Source organism: Geotrypetes seraphini, chromosome 2, assembly GCF_902459505.1.
Source record: "Geotrypetes seraphini chromosome 2, aGeoSer1.1, whole genome shotgun sequence".
Classification (NCBI taxonomy): Eukaryota; Metazoa; Chordata; class Amphibia; order Gymnophiona; family Dermophiidae; genus Geotrypetes; species Geotrypetes seraphini.
Window position 1 is genome coordinate 59,130,086 of NC_047085.1, and position 23,903 is coordinate 59,153,988.

The following is a 23,903-nucleotide window of genomic DNA, read 5'->3' on the forward strand; positions in this document are numbered from 1 at the left end:
ACAAAGCAATCACCAACAAACTGAACACATTTTTTGCGTCTGTATTTACCGAAGAGGATATACACAGCATACCAGAACCCATCAGGCTATATGCTGGAAATGAAGACAGGAAACTGACAGGGTTGACGGTCAGTCTAGAAGAGGTATAAAGGCATATCGATAGGCTTAAGAGCGATAAATCCCCGGGACCGGATGGCATCTATCCAAGGGTCATCAAGGAACTGAAAGGGACTATAGCTGAACTGCTTCAACTAATAGCCAATCTATCAGTCAAATCGGGAAAGATTCCGGAAGAGTGGAAAGTGGCGAATGTTATGCCAATCTTCAAAAAAGGTTCGAGGGGAGATCCGGGAAACTACAGACTGGTGAGTCTGACCTCGGTACCGGGAAAGATGGTAGAGGTGCTGATAAAGGACCGCATCACTGATCACTTTGACGGACACGGTCTGATGAGGACCAGCAACCATGGTTTCATCAAAGGCAGATCTTGTTTGACCAACTTGCTGCACTTCTTCGAGGGCGTAAACAGGCAGATAGACAAGGGCGACCCGATCGACATTGTATATTTGGATTTTCAGAAGGTGTTCGACAAGGTTCCAAATGAATGACTACTTCGGAAAATTGCGAGCCATGGAATCGAGGGTGAAATACTCACATGGTTTAAAAACTGGCTGGAGCATAGGAAGCAGAGAGTGGGGGTAAATGGACAATACTCGGACTAGAAGAGTGTCACCAGTGGGGTGCCGCAGGGCTCGTGCTAGGACCCGTGCTCTTCAACATCTTTATAAATGATCTGGACATTGGTATGACGAGTAAGGTGATTATATTTGCGGACGATACGAAGTTATTCATAGTGAAGACACAGGGAGATTGCGAAGATCTGCAACGTGACATAATCAAACTCGAGAAATGGGCATCGACATGGCAAATGAGGTTCAACATGGATAAGTGTAAAGTGATGCATGTTGGTAACAAAAATCTCATGCACGAATACAGGATGTCCGGGGCGGTACTTGGAGAGACCTTCCAGGAAAGAGACTTGGGAGTTCTGATCGACATCCTTCCATATCAGCCTCTCTCATCCCAGCACATATGGCTCCTTCCTATTTCTAATCCTCAAATGCATTACTCTGCACTTCTTTGCATTGAATTTTAGTTGCCAGATATTATTAGACCATTCATCTAACTTCTGCTGATCCTTTTTCATGTTTTCCACTTCCTCCCTTGTTAATCATGTAAGTTTAAAACATCATATTGATTAATTCAGGGGGAAACCCCTGATTAGGATGTCCAGTCGGCCCATGCTGAATTTCCTTCTGGGGTTTTAGAACCATATCGTGGCTGCGTCTCACCAGGGACACACTTGCGCTGCTCCTCTGTTGAAATCTGGACTTTGTCCTTGCCCTCAAATCAACTGGTTATTAACAACCCCCTGAGTGACCAGAAGAGATTAAGCCAGTGGCTCATCCCCCCCACCCCACCCACAATTTGCATGGCACTTGGAACATGGATGATCTTCGGACTGCCATCTACTATAAATTTGGCATGAATCCATGGTATCCTGGCTTGAGTCCATTCTACCTGTTTTTAAGCAAAAATGGGGTGCTCTGAGGCTCTTATTTTCAAATTGGGAAATCCAAGATGGCAACAATTTTAGCGCCATAATCAGCCTGGGAAGCTTCAATGAAAAATAAAAGAAATAGTGATTTTAGAGATGGGGGAACCTAATTCTAACCCCAGAGCTGAAGAAAATTTGGTTTGCCTGTTACTGTATTATACTAAATGCTGGGAGCTGTAAGAGTGGAAACTGCAAACAACTTACAGGGAGAAGCTGTTCCTCAAAAAGCCTGGAATCCAGACTGCTTATGTCTTCTGACTACCTCTTGGGCCCAATGAATCAGCCGGAGACCTCTCAACCCCCACTGAATCACGCCCAAGCAAACAGGAGTGAGTGGGTGGATTGCAGTCAGCCCCAATCCTGGAAAAACAGCCACAGAGCCAAGCAGCCTGCGCTTAAGCCCACTGAGGATAGACCTGGGGCGAGCCTTGCTCCCAAGGGAATAGTCACTGAGCCTGCAAACTGTTCATGCAGGCTGTCCACATAGGTGCACTGCAAAGCAGTCTGCCCCTTGAAAGCAGATTCTTGACCTCAGAGTCTGCACTCTCCTGCAGTCAGAGCTTTCTCAAAGAGGGATCCGCTGCAGCATCAAAAAGCCTCACAAACCATTAGCGAAAAAGACTGAATTTAAATGGAAAGAAACAAGCAGGAAATACAAGCACCTACCATCTCGCTTATAGGAAGACAACTAAGGAATTGAAGGACAGCCCAGATGGATGGGAGAAGGAGCAAAAGAATGTTAATGAAGCTCCCTAAAAGAGTTCTCATGAGAAGAGGTTGACTACCCACTTGTTCAGGCATGGAGTTGTCTGTTGCACTGGAACTTATTTTCCTCAAGATAAAATTGTTAAAAATGTACTTTAAAAGTTATGCCAATTAGAAGATTGCAACTCTCTATTTGAGAATCTCAACAAATTTATATTTAGATTATGGTTAATTCAAAATACTGCTGCCAAGTTGATATGCAAGAAGTATATTTCTCTACGGTTGATAGAGCTTCACTGGTTTCTTATTGAGGCTCATATTATGTTTAATCTCAGTTTAACTTTAAAAAATTTTACATATGTGTTTTCAACAGAGAGCTTTTTAACCCTGATTCATTTGCTGAGTAATGCTAATACTGTCAAAATCCTGATCACCTTCTAGCATTTCCTTCTGTGAAAGGAATCACCCTTAAATTTGTTCATGAAAAATCCTTTAGCTATCTTTCAGTGAAAGCATGGAACTTTTTGCCTTTAAATATTTGGCAATCTTCTAGTTATATTAATTTTTATTTCACAAATCCTATTTTTTGCAATTTTGTACTGTAATATTTTATGCTTATACTTTTGGTTTTAATACTCTATTTAGTTGTTTGGTTGCTGCCCGCCTTGAACCTGCTTCATCAGTGATATGGTGGGATATAAGAACTGAACATAGGATAGCATAACATTTCTTTCCTTACCTCAAACTCTGGGCAGAATGTAAAAAGGAAAGTTTCTCCAGTGCCATAGAAACAGTCACTCACTTTAAAAGGTTCAGATGCCAGTGCACCAAAGACCTAAAGGAGACAACAGCAAACATATTTGCACATATTGTACAGATCAGTGTGCGGTACATTATATTTAACTGAATTAAAAATTTAACTTAATCCTTCTATTTTATTTTTGTAAGGAATTAAACTCAAGTCTAATGTGGGCAGCAACAGAAAGTAGACAAATATAACAAAAAATAATGTAAACATGACAGATATTAATATTAAATGATAAACAGTATCAAGAATGGTTAATAGTCACCTAATTCTTTAAAGTATTCAGTAAACAGTCGGGTTTTTAGATGTTTTGGAACAACAAGTAGCAGAACTACTTACCAACAGAAGCAAATTCCATAGGAAAAAAACAACCTCTTATCAGCAAGAGATTGATTATTTATTTTAAAAATTTATATTCTGGCATATGGGATGGACGGGTAGCGCGGAGCTCTTCTCCAACTAGACCGTTCAAATCTGCTTACCTTTACTTTTTCTGTTTCAACTGTGTTTTTATCTTCAATATGGGGAAACGGAAAGGAGATGCCCAGCTGCCTCATCCAGTGTCTGGGAGCTCCAGAGGTCTGGTACAAACAACTATTGAAGGGAGGCTTGTGCGTCAGGTGAAGGAGACACTCCCGACTTCGGAAGGAACAACGAACTCTGCAGCGAGCCTTAGTTAGGATAGGGTTTCCCTTAGCCTGATCCAGAGGCAGGCTCCTCTCCAACCCAGAAGAAAGAGCCATGAAGAGAGAGAGAGGTGATACAGCCCTCCCAAGAGAAATGGCAACTGTTAAGCCCAGGAGGAGCAACTGGAGGAAAATTGATGGTGGAAAAGGATCCAACTGAAGTCCTAACATCGGCACCATATCCTCTGTGAGAGGAAATGAGTCTTTTGGAGAGTTGGTAAAGCCTGCTGTTGTTAATATGGATGAACTGTGGAGAGCTAATGAAATCATGGATTCCAATCACAGAAAGACAGTATCTAAGGTGAGATCTGACTGTGCTTCTATGAACTCCGAGATAAACATTCATGGTGAAATGTTGCAAGAACAAGGCAAGAGTATAAAGAGGCATGAAGAACAGATTAAACAAATTAAAACTTTAGAAGTGGAGATTGTTAAAGCAAGAGCCTTTATTTATTTATTTATTTTTTAAAATAATAATAACAGCTTATATACCGCAATACCGTGAAGTTCTATGCAGTTTACAAAGATTAAGCAAAGGTACAAATTAATTGACTTTAAGAGGGGAGGAAGAAAGAGGGTTAATAGGACAGGAAATCCATTTTTGAGGAGAGAGTGATCAATAGAACAAGTTAATCACTATAGAGGGGAAAGAGAAGAGAGGATCAGTTGTCTAGATACTTTAGGAACAGGTGTGTTTTCAATGTTTCCAAAATTCCTCATAAATAGTGGGCGAAAGCAATTGTTCTAGGTCTTTACCCCATGATGCTGCTTGGTGCGAGAGACGATGTTCATGGTGTTTTTTGTTTACAACCTCTCATTGGGGGGGAAACGAAGTTGCAATGTGAGCTTCTCTTGTGTCTGTTGGCTGAAAAGACGAAAAGGTCAGTTATATATTTAGGGGCAAGTCTGTGTAGTGCTTTGAAGCAGAAGCAGGCAAATTTAAACTTTACGCGCGCCTCCATTGGCAGCCAATGCAGCTGCCAGTAGTAGGGTGTCACGTGGTCAAACTTCCTCAGCCCAAAGATCAGTTTGACCACTACATTTTGCATCAATTGTAAACGCTGCATGTTCTTTTGGGAAATTGCTAAATAGGCGATGTTACAGTAGTCAAGTAGACTCAGTACGAGGGATTGGACTAGGGTTCTGAATGCCGCTGTATCGAAATAAGCTTTAATGGATCTGAGTTTCCAGAGAGTGAAGAATCCCTTTCTGATCAAGGAGTCCACTTGGTCTTTCATGGTTAGGCACTGATCCAAAGTTACACCTAGTATCTTTATGGTAGGTTGGATAGGGTAATTAAGATTATTGATACATAGTGGTGATTTGACGTCAAGCGGATGTGGCGAAGCAACGAAGAAAGTTGTCTTTTCTGAATTAAGTTTGAGCCTAAAGGTTGTCATCCAGTGCTCCATCATGTTTATGGCTTCTGAAGCTTTGGGAATAGTTTCAGAGATAGAATTAACGAATGGGATGATGATCGTAAAGTCATCTGCATAACTAAATAGTTTTATCCCCAACTGGGTTAGCTACGTGCCTAGTAAGGGCATGTAAACGTTGAAGAGCAATGGAGATAGTGGAGACCCTTGTGGCACTCCGGATGGATTGCTCCAGGTATCTGAAAGTTCATAATTAAAACGTACTTGATAAGTGTGGGACATAAGGAAGCCACGGAACCAATTCAGCACCTCGTCCCTGATACCAATGGCGTCTAAGCATTGCAGCAGTTTCCCGTGGTCTACTAGATCAAAGGCAGAACTCATATCGAATTGCATAATCAGGGCATTAAGGCCCTTATTAAACAGTAGGCGCAGATTGTCTAAAATAGCCGCAATTACTGTCTCAGTACTGAATAACGGTCTAAAACCGGATTGAGTTTCATGTAGGAGAGAGAACTGATCCAGATAATCCATCAGTTGGTTTTACAATAAACGGAATGGATGCTACTGGTCTGTAGTTGGATATTAGAGCTGAAGATTCTTTTCGATTTTTTAGAATTGGGGTTATTATTATGTGACCATTATTAGAGAGGAACTTCCCAGTTTTTAGGTTATGAGCCAAATATTGCATCAACGATAGTTTAAATTCTAAAGGTGCCGCTTTCATGATTTCTGGGGGGCATGAGTTCAGAACGCAATAGGATTTAGAGTATTTGTTATATAGTCTATTGTAATTGTTCCACTCTAAATCTTGAAAGGAGCTCCAGATCATGTCTGCCGGGATATCATTTCCTTGGGTGATAGCTATTGGATGATCACTAGGGTCGTTTGTTGAACTATGAATTCTAAGGTTTTTAATTTTCGAATCGAAGTGTAGTGCTAAGTCATTTGCAGAGGGTAACTTAGAGTTGTGTGTGGGTGTGGTGTAGCGAGCGGTCAAATAAATTTGTTATCAGGTTGAATAGCTCTTTTGTATTGATTCCTTGTGAACCATTACAAGATGAGTTGATTTTAATTGAGTAGAATGCTTTTTCGTTTGTCTTTTATCATTTGTTTGTAGATTTTTATGTTAGCTCCCCATTTGTTACAGTCTGTTAGTTCTGTTTTGTTCCAAGTTCTTTCTAGTCGTCTAGCTAGTTGTTTCAGTTTTAGAAGTTCGGTGTCAAACCATTTGTTATATTTATTTGCATTGCTTTTGTTATTGCGTATAGGGGCGATTTTATCTAAAATGGATGTGCTGGTTGTCATCCAGTGATCCCAGAAATCGATTCCTTCTTCTATCTCTGATTGCAATTCATATTGTGACCAGAAATCTATTGGATTAATATAGCCTCTGGTGTGATGTTCTCTTTTTATTATTGGGTGTGTTTTAGATTTAGAATAAGACCAGATTAGCTTGAAATAATAAGTAAAATGATCAGACCAGATATTATGACACCAGGTGCCTTTACGTATAGAGATGGCAGGGTTTGGGATGTCCTTTGTGGACATGGCTACCATATCTAACCGATGGCCTTTTTCATGTGTTTGTGTGGGTAGAGGGAGGTTGTAATTGAGTAGGGATAGAAAGTTTTTAAACTCTTTCGTGTTTGTATTATCTTCTTCATCTAGGTGTAAGTTTATGTCTCCTGTGATGATACTGTAAGAAGAACCGAGTGAATTGTTTAGGACAAATGCACAGAAGTCTTCTTTGGCTTTTGGCCAGCTTTTTGGTGGGACATAGAATAATATGCATGATAGGGATTCTTCTAGATGACGGTTGCTAATTTTACAGGCTAGAATTTCTAGTTGGTCGGTCATTTTGGAATCTAATAGTTCGAACTCAAATCCATCTTTAAGAATAATTGCTAGACCTCCTCCTTTTTTCCCCACGCGGTTTAGCGTAAGGATTTTAAAATTGTCTGGTAGGAGGTCAATTATTATTGGATCATCTTCTGATAGTAACCATGTTTCAGTTAGTAAAAGGCAGGATATTTGCTTGTTAATGATCCAAACATTAATTAGAAAGGCTTTATTCCTGACAGATCTAGTATTAAGTTATGCACAGGGGACAGATGTGGGTGTGATAGGTTTGGTAGCGGTATTGTTTTTAATGGGTTTTACTTGCCTTATTCTTTTTTTAAGGGTTCGTTGGTGTCTTCTTTTATTTGAGATAGCAGTAATGTGATTTGTTATGTGTTCTTGTGGAATAGAGATGTGTAAAAGTGAGAGATCCGGGTAGTTGATTGATTGTGATTGTGGGTGGAGGGAGTTAACATCTTTGATGTTGCCAATTAGCAGACAGATCAGGAAAATCAGGAGGAGATTCATGTTTGCAGGGTATGGTATTTCTTCCTAGCACAGAAGTGTAATGGTTTCCCTGTAAATTCTTGAATTATTGTTTGTATGGTCGTTGACTGGATTGGTGTAGGTTTTGAAGGTGGTCCAAAGGGATATAGATCTTAAGCAGTTCTACGATAAGTCTCTAGTAATTACACATGCAGCTATCAGTTACTCAACAGTTTAATGACTGATGTCTCCCCACCTCTATAATAACTATTGGTGTTCAATTTTTTCACATTTTTTAACGGGTTTCAGACATGCCATTATTGTACGCCCACATTTTTTGGCGATACAAAATCTTCTTTAGTGGCTATGGCTGTTGGCTTCTTCATTCACCCATGTTTTTAATACATTTTTTTATATATATACGTTTTTTATCCTAAATTCTTAAAGTGCATGATATCCTCATAAATATTTGTGAATAAAAGTATTCTTGCTATAAAATTCAACTTATCTTAAGCATTCTTTAGTTCCTTTATAGGATCAAATATCGGGTAGGGGCTTGTCACATCGACATGTTTCGCCGTGAAGGCTTTATCAAGATATATACCCCCTTTTTTTGTTTGTTTTAACCGACCATCCCGATGTCAAAGTTTTTCTGCTTTGGTAGAGCAGAAAAACTTTGACATCGGGATGGTCGGTTAAAACAAACAAAAAAAGGGGGTATATATCTTGATAAAGCCTTCACGGCGAAACATGTCGATGTGACAAGCCCCTACCCGATATTTGATCCTATAAAGGAACTAAAGAATGCTTAAGATAAGTTGAATTTTATAGCAAGAATACTTTTATTCACAAATATTTATGAGGATATCATGCACTTTAAGAATTTAGGATAAAAAACGTATATATATAAAAAAATGTATTAAAAACATGGGTGAATGAAGAAGCCAACAGCCATAGCCACTAAAGAAGATTTTGTATCGCCAAAAAATGTGGGCGTACAATAATGGCATGTCTGAAACCCGTTAAAAAATGTGAAAAAATTGAACACCAATAGTTATTATAGAGGTGGGGAGACATCAGTCATTAAACTGTTGGATATAGAAAGGTGACTGATGTAAAGAGAACAGACTGTGACATTTGCTATCAGTTACTCATGCATTTAAGAGCTATTTGTGTCTCTGATGATAACATATGCCTCAAAAATTCCTAAGTAGTCCTAATTCAAGACTTCACCAATTACACATACATCTAGTGGTTAAATTTTCATCTAGCAATTGTATGACTCTGATGGTAACATATGCCTAGCAATTACATATGCAGGCAGGTAGTTCTTAATCGCAGGATCGGGTCGATGGGCTCTCTGTAGTGGCATATATATGGAAAATAAACAGAGGAAGAATAATTTGAGACTGTAAAATTTTCCTAAATCTCCAATAATATCAGCAGTTGAAACGGTTCAGATATATATAAAAGAGACTTTGTTGATACCAATGGAAAATCTGCCTTCGATAGTTAGAGCCCAGTATATTTCTCTATGGAGGAAACAAGAGAACTCTACTCCCACTGAAGTGGTAGGAGTGGGAGTTGGTAAATTGAATTTGATTAACTTTCTGGAGAATTCACTGGAAGTAATAGCTGAAAGGACTACTCTCATAGTGACGTTTGCCTTGGAATTTGATAGGGATTTAATTCTTCTGACTTATTTTAGAGAAATGAATGATACATTTTTCGATTCAACAATATGTGTGTTTCCTGATATATTTCAAGTGACACAGAAGAGAAGAAAGGACTTTTTGGAAAATAGGCCAAAGGTCCAAGCTTTGGGTGCATCTTTTGTATTGAAATTTCCTGCAATGTTGTGTATCATTGAAGGGGAAAAATTTTCTTTTTTTTGAACCGAAACAATTGTTAGCGTTTATTGTGACTAAAGAAGGGGGAGGAGTAATGAATGGTACAATAGTATCGTCCACAATTTAATGAATCGGCTGTCGGAGTGTTCTCCAGTGCTATCCCTTTGGTTTAATTGTATATTTTTCCTTTTGTGTTATTTCTTATCTTTGGATCCTAAATGTTGTGGACTAAATAATTAATGCAAATTTCCTAGATTAGTTTTGGAGCCACATGTTTACGTGGGTGTTTTTTCCCTAAATCTGTATTCAAGTACTCTGCTTGTTTATATTTTGAAAATTTAAAAAAAAAAATTAAAAAATAAATTTATATTCTGCTTAAAACCTAATTGGATTGTATTCACATACATGAATTCAGTTAACAAGACATCAACACATCATATCAACCTTCACAAATATTTAAAATACATATCTAATAAAAACAGAATCCTCCTGCCTCATGGAAAGTCCTAACAGATAAATAAGTTTTTAACAATGCTGTAAAAGTTTTCAAATTTTGGCATAACCTTAAACTTATTAGGATACTTCATAGCTGTGGACCAGCCACTGAAATTGCTGCTATCCATGTTTTTCTACAATGTATCTCATGTATGTGTTCAAGAGATAACCTCATTGCTGATTGTGATTGCAAAGAGCGAGATGGTAAGTATTTCCTCAAGACTTGCACCAGGTTCCAAGGTGCCTCTCCATATATTACTTGATGCATACTGACAACCAGTGTAGCTGTTTTAACACTGGGGAAATATGCTGATATCAAGATACCTCTGTGATCATTCTTGCTGCCATATTCTGCACTACTTGCATAGCCCATTTTTTAGATTTAGCACTGCAAAAATCTAATTTTGTAATAACAAGGCTCTAAATCACTGTCTGAAAGTCCGCTACTGACAACATTGTTTTAACCCTAGAAAGAACCTGCATCTGCATAAATGCTCCTTTAACAACCTGTAAAGCACAGTTACTTACCGCCAACAGGTGTTATCCAGGGACAGCAGGCAAATATTATCACAGACGACTGATGGGTGACGTCACCGACGGAGCCCCGTTACAGACCACTTTAAAAGTGCATTGCCACTTTAAATCTTTTAGAAAGTTTGCGATAGTCTGCACCGCACATGCGCGAGTGCCTTCCCGCCTGACGTAGACGCGCGGTCCCTTAGTTAAGATAAGCCAGCTAAGAAGCCAAACCGGGGAGGGGGGTGGGTTATGGAAATATCTGCCTGCTGTTCCTGGATAACACCTGTTACGGTAAGTAACTGTGCTTTATCCCAGGACAAGCAGGCAGCATATTCTCACTGATGGATGACCTCCAAGCTAACAAGAATAGGATGGTGGGAGTGTTGGCCTTTAGGAAAATAAATTTTGTAATACAGATTTACCGAAGTGTCCATCCCGTCTGGAGGACTCCAGACAATAGTAATGTAATGTAATGTAATTTATTTCTTATATACCGCTACATCCGTTAGGTTCTAAGCGGTTTACAGAAAATATACATTAAGATTAGAAATAAGAAAGGTACTTGAAAAATTCCCTTACTGTCCCGAAGGCTCACAATCTAACTAAAGTACCTGGAGGGTAATAGAGAAGTGAAAAGTAGAGTTAGAGGAAAAATAAAAATAAAATAAACAGTCCCAGGATGCCTATGTCTCCTCCCCTGCGATGTTCTCCCATCCATGCATTCCCTCCCAGACACACTGCCCGTGCCCCAGCCGCTCCAAGGAGGCTGCCCCAGATGAGGCCCACGGTGAATGCAGGATTCTCTCCTCTGCGGGAAAGCCGCCCGGAGCCGACAGTCGATCTTCTTAGCGGATTGCATGGGGGGAAGAGTTCACACTCTTGGTAGGATCGGGTCTGTGTGCTCTCGGTGGTTGTGGCTGGTCTCGTTGCTGCTTAGGTGTAAAAGCAGTTGATCTCCACTGCTGCTGATATTTAAAAGCAGGCAGATTGATCTCTCCAATGGACTGCAGGGGGAGGAGTTCACACTCCTGGCAGGATCGGGTCTGTGGGCTCTATATGGTTGCGGTAGGTCTCGCTGCTGCTTGTATGTAAAAGCAGTTGTTCTCCCACTGCTGCTGATATTTAAAAGCAGGTAGATTGATCTATCCAATGGAATGCTGGGGGAAGATCTTATATGTCTGGCTGGATTGTGGCAAAGGGTTCCCGGTAGTGGCGGCTAGTCCTATTGCTGCTTAGGTGTAAAAACAGTTGATCTTCTTATCGAATTGTAGGGGGGGCGGATCTCACATTCCTGGCAGGTTCGGGTCTGTGGGTTCTTGGTGGTTGCGGATGGACCCGCTGCTGCTTAGGTGTAAAAGCAGTTGTTTTCCCAATGCTGCTGATATTTAAAAGCAGGCAGATTGATCTTTCCAACAAATTGTATGGTGATGAGCATACACGTCTGGCTGGATTGGGACAAAAGCTCTCGATAGTGGCGGCTGGTCTTGGTGCTGCTTAGGTGTAAAAGCAGTTGATCTCCTACTTCTGATAATATTTAAAAGCAAGCATATTGATTTTTCCAACAGAATGCTGGGGGAAGAGCTTACTTGTCTGGCTGGATCAGGGTAAAGGGCTCTCGGTAGTGGTGGCTGGTCCTGTTGCTGCTTAGGTGTAAAAAACAGTTGATCTTCCTAGTGGACTGCAGGGGGAGGTGGAGCTCACACTCTTGGTTGGATCGGGTCTGTGTGCTCTTGGTAGTTGCGGATAGTTCCGCTGCTGCTGAGGTGTAAAAGCAGTTGATTTCCCACTGTTGCTGATATTTAAAAGCAGGTAGATTGATCTCTCCAATGGACTGCAGAGGGAGGAGCTCACATGCCTGGCTGGATCGGGGCAAAGGGCTCTTGGTAGTGGTGGCTGGTCCTGCTGCTGCTTAGGTGTAAAAGCAGTTGATTTTCCTAGCGAACTACAGGGAGGGTGGAGCTCATATTTTTGCAGGACCGGGACTGTGGGTTTTTGGTGGGTTGGTCCCGTTGCTGCTTAGGAGAAGTGAATGTATGAACTGAGGACCAGATGGCAGCTTTACAGATTTCCTCAATGGGAATAGATCTGAGGAAAGCAACAGAAGCTGCCAGAGCTCTAATTTTGTGGGCTGTGACACGACTCTCCAGTGCTAGTCCAGTCTGAGCATAACAGAACGAGATAGAGACAGTCAGCCAGTTGGAAATCATTCTCTTGGAAACAGGATGCCCCAACTTGTTTGGATCAAATGAGATGAAGAGTTGGGGAGAAGTACGATGAGGCTTTGTCCAGTCGATGTAATAGGCCAAAACAAGTTTATAGTCCAAAGTATGCAAAGCGGTTTCTCCTGCATGAGAATGAGGCTTAGGAAAAAACACTGGTAGAACAATCGACTGATTGAGATGAAACTCTGTGACAACTTTCGGTAGAATCTTTGGATGCGTGCGTAGAACCACTTTATCCTGGTGAAAAACTGTGAAGGGTGGATCTGCACCAAGGCCTGTAACTCACTGACCCTCCTGGCAGAGGTGAGAACAATAAGGAAGACAACTTTCCTGGTGAGAAACTTGAGATGAGCTGTGGCCAAAGGTTCAAATGGTGGCTTCATCAAACTGGAAAGAACCACATTAAGGTCCCAGATGACAGGCGGAGGTTTGAGAGGTGGTTTTAACATTGAAAAGTCCTTTCATGAATCTGGAGACCAAAGGATGAGCAGTAAGAGGTTTTCCCTCGACTAGCATGTGAAAAGCTGTAATAGCACTAAGATAGATGTAGACTTAAGACCAGATTCAGACAGATGGAGTAGATAATCTAACACTAATTCTACTGACAAGGAAGTGGGATCATGATGAAGAAGAAACCAGGAAGAAAACCTAGTCCACTTTTGTCCACTAGTGTAAATCAATAGTGAAAACATTAGAATGTAACAGTTCTTAAATATAGCAGTTTTCTCCATAGAATGTAATATGCAGAAAAACTTAGCTTTCAAGAGACCTCATGGAGTCAAAGCCTCAACCGAATGCCCTACAGAGTCCCCTGTTTCGTTCTCTTCCTCAGGGGCAATGTCAGGAGCACATCCCACTGCTTGTGAAAATCTGCTTGTCTTTTCTCCACGGCTGCTACAAAACTGGAAACAAACGTGCATTTATAATCAGAAGGCCATTAAGCACTCCACCCCTTCTCTCTCCAATGAATGAGCACCTCAGTGGTGTCACATGCATATTGGAAGCCAAAGGCTCAGAAAAACCATCATGTGACTCGCAGAGATGGACTGAAGAGGAAGTAGTTGCTGACAAAGGCGGATAAGAGTCTGAAGGCGATCCTGAGGGAGAAACGCTCTCTTGAGAGTGGTGTCTAGGATAGCTCCAATGAACTGAAGACGTTGAGTCAGAATGAAATGTGATTTGGGGAAGTTGATTTCGAATCCTAGAACCTGAAGAAAAGAAATGGTCTGAGATGTTGCTTGGACCACTTCCTGAGATGACACAGCTTTGATCAACCAGTCGTCCAGGTAAGGAAAGACTTGGAGGCCATGAGATCGGAGAGATGCGGCCACTACAATCAGGCACTTCGTGAAGACTCTGGGAGGAGATGCCAGGACGAAGGGAAGGGTCTTGTACTGGTAGTGACGTTGATTTATCTGAAAAAGGAGGTATTTCCTGGAAGCCGGATGAATTGGAATGTGTATATAGGCTTCCTTGAGATCCAGGGAGCATAGCCAGTTGTTCTGATTGAGGAGAGGATAAAGCAGGGTGAGGGATAGCATGTAAAATTTCTCCTTGACTAGAAATTTTGTTGAGAGCTCTGAGATCCAGAATGGGTTGCAGTCCTCCTGTCTTCTTTGGAATTAAGAAGTAACAGGAGTAGAATCCCTTGATCCTGCTGAGAAAGAGGAGCTTCCTCAATGGCGTTCAACTGGAGAAGGGATTGAACCTCCTGGAAAAGAAGAGAGGACTGTGCAGGGTCCAAAGCAGACTCTCTTGGAGGATGATCTGAAAGTAGAGTGTTAAAATGGAGAGTGTAACCCTGACGAATGATGGTTAAGACCCAGAGGCCTGATGTTATGAGCTCCCAGCAAGCGATGAAAAGTTGGAGATGACCTCCGATGGGCTGAGGCAAAGATTGTAAAATGCTGACGGTGACTATGCCCTGAAGAAACACGTCAAAAAGGCTGTGTAGGCTTTTGGGGAGCAGCCTGTGGTTTCTGTTGTTGATGGGGTTGCTGCTTCTGCCTTCTGGGTTGAGACTGAGTAGGAGCTGCAAGTTTAGCAGCAAACTGTCGCTGGTAAGAAGAAGCCGGTCTGAAAGGACGAGAAGGTGGAGGTTTCTTTTTAGGCTTGACCAGAGTGTCCCATCTGGTCTCGTGTAGCCATGTCCATGGAGGCACCAAAAAGCTCATCTTCAAGACATGGAGCATTGGCAAGCCTATCTTGATGGTTCACATCCAGTTCAGACATGCAAAGCCAGGCCAGACGTCTCATGGCTACGGACATGGCTGCAGTATGGGAGGTAAGTTCAAATGTGTCATAAGTAGAAAGTACCATATATTTCCTCAACTGATAAGGATCAGAAATGTGATGTTGAAAAGCAGGAAGTTTACACTCTGGAATGTATTTCTTGAAAAGAGAATCTGCTTAATCATGTACTTGAGGTAAAATGAAAATTATAGTTGCCAGAGCGGTTGGCTATCATGACATTTTGATAAAGGTGTTTGCCAAACCGATCCATGGCTCTGCCCTCCCTACCAGGGGGTACAGATGCGTAAACACTAGCCCCTGAAGACTTCTTTAAAGTAGACTCCAACAGGAGAGACTCATGTGGAAGTTGTGGTTTATCAAACCCAGGAATAGGAACCACTGTACAGAGAATCCAACTTGCGAGGAGCCACAGGAATGGTAAGTGGTATTTCCAGATTTTTATAAGTTTCCCGTAAAATGTCATGAAGGGGAAGTTTAAGGAGTTCCTTGGGTGGTTGATCATAGTCCAAAGCCTCCAAGAACTGTTTAGATCATTTGCAATCAGGTTCTAATGGAATGGACAAAGTTTATGACATTTGACGAAGAAACTTGGAAATAGATTACTTTTCAGACAACACAGGAGGCTCTTAAGATGAATATTGAGGTGAGTTGTCATCAGAACAACCCTCATCCTTTGAAAGAAGAGGATCCTTTTCAGAGTCTCCCCACAAGTCTAAATCTTGAACAGAATGTGGACGGTATCGAGAGCTCGGAGTCAAAGGCTCAATGTGCTTTAGCTTTTGCAATGCCTTCTGGAACCGCACCGGAGTCGACTCTGGTGATGTCTGCATTGAGGACGACCACTGCCGGAAAGTCAAAGGGGCTGAATCCCTTATGGAAAGCCTGCACACTGATGGAGTATGCACTTCAGCTGCAACCGGTGTTGAGGGAACAAGTTGGATCGGCACCAGCATTTTGAAATGCTCACCCAATTCCTCCCTAAGCAAATTATCAATTTTTTGCTCGAGGGTAAGCACCGGTACCGCTGGCTTTTTTGCTGATACCTTTGGTGCGGCTCTATGCAATGAGGAAGCCGATGACAAGGTACTCACCGATATCGGAGTGGAGCGCTTTTTGGGCTTCTTTGAGGTCAGCAAGACTTGGCTCACTGCAACTTTGACTTGAGGCCCAGACGGGGTGGGGGGAAAGCTTTTTAGCTGGCTTACCCATAGAAGGCTGCGACACTGAAGTTGTTTCCGTCGGTGTCGACTTAGATGGCACTGCCGACATCAGAAGTGATGTCGAGTCCCCTTTGATCCCGTCGCCAAACAGAAGTCGTTGTTGAATGAGGCGGTTCTTCAAAGTTCTTTTTTGGAGAGAAGAACAGCGGGAACAGGTCTCCGGATAGTGCTCAAGCCCCAAACACTGGAGACGCCAGCGATGCAGGTCAGTCATGGAAATGGGATGAGCACAATGCCCACATTTTTTAAAACCCGTCTGCATGCGGGACATCGAAGGAAAGACAGCCCCGGCAAGATCTAAATCAGAGGCCAAGGTGGTTAAACAAGCCCCATCAGGCTGAACCCTTGAGAGGGAAAGCAAAAAATTTTTTATTTATTAATTTTTTTTACACAAGGCTAAAAAAGAGAAAGAAATAAAAGAAAAAAATGACTAAACCAGTCAAAGAAATCTGCGAGAGCGGGAAGGCAGCAAGAAAAAATTTCAACGGCCGTTGAAAACGCATCTTCTTAGCCTACATCGGGCAGGAAGACACTCGTGCATGCGCGGTGCGGGCTATCGCAAACTTTCTAAAAGACTTAAAGTGGCACTTTTAAAGTTGTCCGTACCGGGGCTCCGTCGGTAACGTCACCCATCAGTCATCAGTGAGACTATGCTGCCTGCTTGTCCTGGGATAAAATATGTTCCTGCATTGTAAGTCTAGTGTCAAAATAAACCCCCAACAGTCTCATACATGGAAGAACCGAACCGACAGTTTCACATCTTGAATTTATAATAGTTGGTCACTGTCACCAATAAACATAACTTCTGTTTTTTGCAAATTCAACACAAATCTGTTTTTATCCATCCAATTACCGATCTTCATCATACAATTTGACAATGCTGTAACCACATAATTCCTATTTCTACTGTAGGGAGGAACATATCATATAAATGCGGTAATGTACATCTAATTTCTCCAGGACCTTCCCCAATGATGAAATATATACATTAAACAAAACAGCAGATAAAGCAGAACCCTATGGCACTCCCTTTTTTTGCTACCAATACAGAGGATACTCCTGCTTCAAATTTACAATCTGTCAGCAAGGAGTGGAACCATTTTAATAGCACACCTCCTATACCTCCCATCTATAACTTGTGTAGCAAAATATTTAGATCTACTGTGTTAAAAGTTGCTGATATGTCTAAAGACACCATGCCAAAAAGTTGTTCCTTATAATAATAATAATTTTATTCTTATATACCGCCATGCCCATCGAGTTCTAGGCGGTTCACAACAATTACATTAGGATCCGCATTGACCTGCCGATTTACAAACAATGTATTGGATTTACAACATCTTCAGCTGAACAAGACTGAAGAAGTGGAAGTGGGAAGGAGAGAAGGAGGAAAGCGGTCAATAGAGGGGAAACCTCTCCATAGCACACCCATAGTAGATAGAAGAACAGTCTCAACCCATGCCATTTTCTAAACCCATACTGGTGCTTATCTAACTAGTTCTTTTCAACAAATTCTTCTAACTCTCCTAACATCACTCGCTCAATAATTTTTGGCATTATCGAAATGGATCTATAATTACCCAATATTCCCGGCTCCAGATTTTGCTTTTTTTAAAAAAGGTTTTACAGTTGAAATCTTGCAACAATCAGGTACTACTCCACTTTAGAGAGATTTATTCACAATTCTTATTACACTGAGTGGGGACTAATTAGCTTTTTTAAAGTTTACAATCCAGTCTAGACTATGCAAAGTTTTCATAACTGCTACCACTCTCTTTCCCCCTCTTCTTGAGAGGGGGCTCTGATGATCAACTTATCTAAATAAGGATGAATTAGCCAGCCTGCTCTGCGGAAATGAGCTGCTACCTTAATAAATGTCCGGGGTGCTGTTGCCAGCCCAAATAACAGCGCTGAGAATTGGTAGTGATTCTCCAACATGTTAAATCTCAGGAACTTTCAGTGTGACAGAAAAATTGGAATGTGGCCATAAGCTTCTGTCAAATCCAGGGCGGCCAGAAACTCTCCCGGCTGGACTGCTGCAATAACAGATTGCACTGTCTCCATCCAGAAACACAAAACCTTCAGGGCCACCTCTGTTCTGGGGCTCCTGGGGAAATTTTCAATCCCTTAGCACGCATGTATGTATTGACGTTTTCAGATCTAGAATGGGCCTCCAGTCATCTGAGCCTTTCTTGGGCACAACAAAATATATTGAGTATCTGCATGAGCCCGCGTGTTCTTACGGAACTGGTTCTTTTTTTTTTTTTAAACGTATTTTTATTAACAGTGAAAAATACACCTCCCAACAGGGCATAACAGTAAACGTCAGAAAGACAAAAGTCGGTCCATTACAAATGGAAAGCAGAAACAAAAGCAACACCTCCCCAAGGTTTCCCCCGCTCAGATAAAATATACAGAAGTGGAGTAAAAACAAGGAGAGTAACAGGGGCAAAAGCGGTTAAGTACATCTATAAAGGTAGGCCGCCCGTCAGGAACAGTGATCTCCCACCTTTTTGTACCATAGAAAGAACCCCCCAAAAACCACACAGGACTCACAATACCATTCGCACACTGCAACATCCACCCCATACAGACCTTTCACTCATATCCCCGAGCAACTCCCTCCCTCCCCCACCCCCACCCCCATCCCTAAGGCACCAGAGTACGATAAAGAATAGAAAAGATCAGAAAAGATCATTTAGGTTGCGCATCAGGGGACTAGCCGGGGATTCATAAGATAAAAACTGATCTAAGGTGTTCCCTGCTCCCCCTCCCGGTCATGTGACGGCATCAGGTCCCGTAGTCTCTCCCATAAGCCAACGTAGTGCTGCTTAAGCATGTTCGGTGTTCTAGCATAGGTTCGAATTTCAAACTGAGCCAGCTCCCGAAGGCGACTCCTCCAGTGCGGTATCGGAGGGGGTTCCTCGGACATCCAATAAGTCAATATCAATTTCTTCACTACTAGAATGGCGTTGTAAAAAAATCTGCATTGAGGTGTGGTGAAACCCTGATCCTGGAGGGAGGTCTGCAGACCCAGGAGCAAGAACCCATAGTCCCATTCTGCAGTAGGTTGCACCGCTTGTTCCAATAAGGGGAGGGCTTCCCGCCACACACTCAGCCGAGGGCACTCCAAAAAGGAATGGATATAGGTTCCGACGCGGCTCTTGCACTTAATACAGGAACCGCTATCCCAGAGTCCCATGCATGCCCCCCTCTGCGCCGTGAAATAGGCCCGGTGAAGGATCTTATACTGGAGTTCTTGGAAGTCTGCAGATTTAGTGTAGGAGTATAAGGTGGCAAAGCAGGCCGCGAATTGCGATTCAGAAATATCCTGCCCCAAATCCCGCGCCCAGGAGGTGCGCACCGGTGAGAGTACCGATATAGCGAGAGAGGACTTAAGGATGCGGTACCAGTGCGCAAGGGAGTTTGTTGCGGGCTGGGTGGCCGAAAAAAGGATATCCAGAGGGCCCTTGTCCCAGGCCCCAGCAGCTCCTCTACGTTCCGTCTCCCAGTAGTGACGTACCTGAAAGTAAGAAAACAAATAGCACGAAGGGAGGCCCCACACGTCCCGTATCTGCTGAAAGGAGGGGAATCCAGTAGGAGACAAATCAAGTAGGTTTTCCATCATCATACAACCTCGGGCCGCCCATTGCTGAAAGACAGATCTACCCCTGCCCGGTGAAAACCTGGGGTTACCCTCTAGACGCATGAAAGGAGAAGTGTCCGGAGGCAGTTGCTGTCTTCGCCTCCACCAACGCCACGCCAGCCTAAGCGGACGCAGAAAACGGAGATAAACGATGTATCGCCGCCCAGGATCTTCTTGTCGCTGTATTAGATTCATAAATTGAAAAGGGGCACTCCAGCCCGCCATCCATCCCCGAGGGGAGTAACGGGGGCACTCTGTGTAGCCCTCGTGGATCCAGCGGAGAAGAGAAGCAACGTTATAAAGCCGAATATCCGGGACATTGAGTCCCCCCAAAGATTTATCCAAGATGAGTTTGGACATCGCTATCCGAGGAGTGCGGGACCTCCAAATGAAACGGGAGATAGTGGATTTGAAAACAAGTTCGTCCCTTCTGGTAAGCCAGAGCGGCATGGTCTGTAAAGGATACAAGAGTTTCGGTACTAGAACCATTTTTACCAATGCCACCCGACCCAAAACCCCCAGCGGTAGGTCCTGCCAAGCCTGGCATAGTTTTGCAATAGCCTCAAGTGGTCGGCGGATGTTTGCGTTGTAAAGTGTAGGTAGATCAGTGCTGAGGTATATTCCAAGATATCTCATCGGTTTAGTCGTGGGTGCAATGGGTAACACCGCATGCCAGGGCTCCGCCCAGCCCCCGGCCAATAACAGTAGTTCCGATTTACTACAATTAACTTGTAAGCCCGATAATGCACCAAAAGCTCGTATCACCTCCAGAGCTCTGGGCAAATGCAAGGGGACCTGATCCACATAAAGTAAGATGTCATCAGCAAACAAGCTGATTTTACATTCCTGTCCCCGTACCATGATTCCCTGAATGGTCTCATCCTGCCGAATTTTCGCCGCAAGGGGTTCGATCGCCAAAAGAAAGAGGAGCGGGGAAAGAGGGCACCCCTGTCTCGTACCTCTCTGTAGTCCGAAGTCTTCAGTTAAGCCCCCATTTATCATTAAGCGCGCCCTGGGGTTCTGGTATAGAGCGGATGCCCAGGCCAGAAATTCGCCCTGAAATCCACCCCGGCGCAGGACCCAGAAGAGATAATCCCAAGAAATGCTATCGAATGCTTTCTCCATGTCCAGGCCCGCCACCGCCTCCTGGCCGCCTCTTCCTACCCTATCATGGATCGCCCCCAAGACCTTCAGTAGGTTCATAGAGGCGTATCGGCCCGGCACAAATCCCACCTGGTCTGGATGAATAAGATCGGGGAGAATACCATTCAGGCGCCTCGCCAAAGTCGCGGCCAGGAACTTAATATCCTGATCCAGAAGGGAAATTGGGCGAAACGACCCCACCAGATCCGGGTCCTTACCCGGTTTAGGGAGCAGGACTATGTGCGCCATGTTATCCGGAAAGGAACCCCCCGTCCTCGCCACCTCATTATACATTGCACTCAGGGGCTGTGCCACCAAATCCTCGAGGATGCGATAGTATTCTGGACCAAACCCATCCGGGCCGGGCGCTTTTGCCAGTTTAAGAGACCGAATGGTGACACGGAGTTCAGCCTCGGTTATAGGTAGGCTCAAAGATGCGGCCCGATCCTCCTCCAGGCGTGGTAGTGATAAACCCCTGAAAAAGTCCCTAAGAGCAATCTCATCCAGTGGTCGCTTACCATATAGGGTCTCATAATACCTGACAAATTGTTCCGCAATTTGGCTCTCCCCTTCGTGCCGATTGCCCCCAGCATCGCGGATTGCCGTAATAAGTTGACGTTTCTTATATGGTCTCACTAGATTTGCCAGAAGTTTCCCTGTCTTGCCCCCCCATCTGTGCATGTTATACCGTTGAAACGCAAGGGTCTGCTCCGCTCGTTGATGAAGTAAGGTCTCAAAGCGATCTCGTATTGTCTTGTATTCCTGTCTCTCCTTATCCGAGAGAGAAGAGATATGGGCCCTACGAAAACCGTGCAATTGTCTCGTGAGTGACAAGAGCTCTGCTCCCCGGGCCTTGCGTTTAGCCGCAGTATATGCGATCACGTGCCCCCTCAGAACTGCCTTGGAGGCATACCAGTAAGATATCGGTCCAATGTCAGGGGTGTCATTGGTGGCCTGGTAGTCTGCCCAGCGTGCCCTGAGAAACGTCCGGAATTCCTGGTCTTGATACAGGTGCAACGCCATTTTCCAAGAGGAGGCCTTGCTGCCTGCCGCGAGGGTCAAGGTGAGATCCACAGTAGCATGATCCGAAACCGTGGAGTCCACTATCTCCGACCTAACAGCCCTGGAGAACAACCTGTGGTCAAGTAATATGTAATCCAGGCGGGCGTACGCTTTGTGTACATGGGAATAGAAAGTAAAATCCGAATCATATGGGTGCAATGCCCGCCAGGCGTCCACCAGACCTAGATGCTGTGTCAGGAAGCCCACCCCTTTGTTGTCATGATCCCTCAAGCTACCCCTGGGAGGTTTGCAATCCACCCCCGGGTCTGCAGTGATATTCATATCCCCCCCCCAGGACCACCTGGTAATCCGGGTGAGCCGTTATGAGAGAGAGAACTGTGGAGAAGAATTTGTGACAGTAAGAGTTTGGGGCATATAAATTACAGAATAACAGCTTTAAACCCCAGAGTTCCCCCAGCACAATTACATATCTCCCCTCCCTGTCAGCCATTTGTTTATGCAGGACAAAGGGCAACCGTTTGTGGAATAAAATTGCCACCCCTCGCCGTCTGCCCCCAGAGGTGGAGGAGTAAACTTCCCCGACCCAATTTCTCCGCAATTTAGAGTGTTCAATCTGAGTAAGATGGGTCTCTTGCAGAAAAGCCACATCAGTTTTCAAATTACGCAAGCTGGTAAGAATACGAGATCTCTTTACTGGGGACCTGATGCCGTCTACGTTAAAGGTGACAACCCTTAAATCGGCCATAAGAGCGAGAGGAGAGCTTTATGCTGCACAGCAACCCGGAGGGAAACGCCCCTCCAGGAATATGATGGTTCATCCATTCTCCACCAGCCAGACACGAGTTGGACCAGTGCAGAAGGAGCAGATAGGCACAAACGAAGCCTCCCAGCTAAGCTTCGCTGCCCTCGGTGTCCAGGTGCCCCCTATTCCCGCCCCCCAAACCCCCAAACATCCCCCCCACACACACGTCCCTGACTCAACCGCACATTCCCACTCACGCCCCCCCTCACATCCCACCTTCAGCCTCCCCCCCACCCTAACCCCCCATGCTGATCCCTCCCCACCAGCATACATACCCATATAGTTATCCCCCAGCCTGCCCGGATCCCTCCCCCCCACCCACCGAAAAATCCCCTTCTGCTTACTCTAATATTCATATAATCCTGGAACAGAACAGAAACAGAAACATAAGACAAAGAGAAGGTAATACCATCAAGTCCAAATTAAATGAAATGAAACTCTCCAGAGCGTCCGCGGGCCGCCCCAAAAGGAGCTCCGAACTGGCCAGGATATCCAGCACTGGGTAGATCGGGTAGATTCCCTCAAAGATGGAATGTGGCCGACATGTATGCAGGAGACCGTAGGAGGACACATACACCTCGGCCCCTCGCAGCCATGCGCCGGTCACTCGGGCATCTCCATCAACCCGGTTTCGAAAGCCAGTTCCAAACTGGGAGAAAGGGCTCCCCCTCCACAGCGACAGTTGGAGTCTCGCATCCCCAAGGTGTACACTTGAAGTAGGCAGGCAGGTATCCTCTCCACAAGCCGAGCTCACAGGGGCTCCAGCACAACCCCCCGCGAAAGCAGGATGTAGATTCTGAAGAAGCTCGGTTCAACTGCAACAAGCCCGGGATGGCATTAGGCGGGCAGAGTCGCCAGGAACGCCCTGGCCTCTTCTCCGCTGTTAAGGGTGAGAGTCCTGCCCTCGTGCCAGACCCTGAGTTTCGCTGGATAGACCAGCGCGAACTTGACACCTCTGTTATGGAGGTCAGTGCAGGAGGGCGCCATGAGCTTGCGTTGGGCTGCCACCCGCACCGAGTAGTCGTTAAACATGAGCACTCGCGAGCCTTTGTAATCCAGGGCCCCCGCCTTTCGGTAAGCCCGGAGAAGGAGTTCCTTTTCCCGCCAGTTAGTGTAGCGGGCTATAGCGGTCCTCGCCCTCCCCCCCTCCAAGGGCCTGCTTCCAATGCGATGCGCCCGTTCACAAGCAAAGGCCTCCGCGCCTCCGCTCAG

At 44.2% G+C, this 23,903-nt stretch overlaps 1 protein-coding gene across 4 annotated transcripts in view; it reads right to left on the minus strand.

Moving 5' to 3' along the window:
• Nucleotides 1–23,903, minus strand: part of OXR1 (oxidation resistance 1) — a 325,515-nt gene that overhangs the window by 48,006 nt on the left and 253,606 nt on the right. For all 4 annotated transcript variants that reach the window (XM_033933067.1, XM_033933066.1, XM_033933068.1 and 1 more), the window contains one exon: nucleotides 3,063–3,158. In XM_033933067.1, the coding sequence (XP_033788958.1) occupies nucleotides 3,063–3,158 (96 nt within the window). The remainder of the gene's footprint in view (nucleotides 1–3,062; nucleotides 3,159–23,903) is intronic.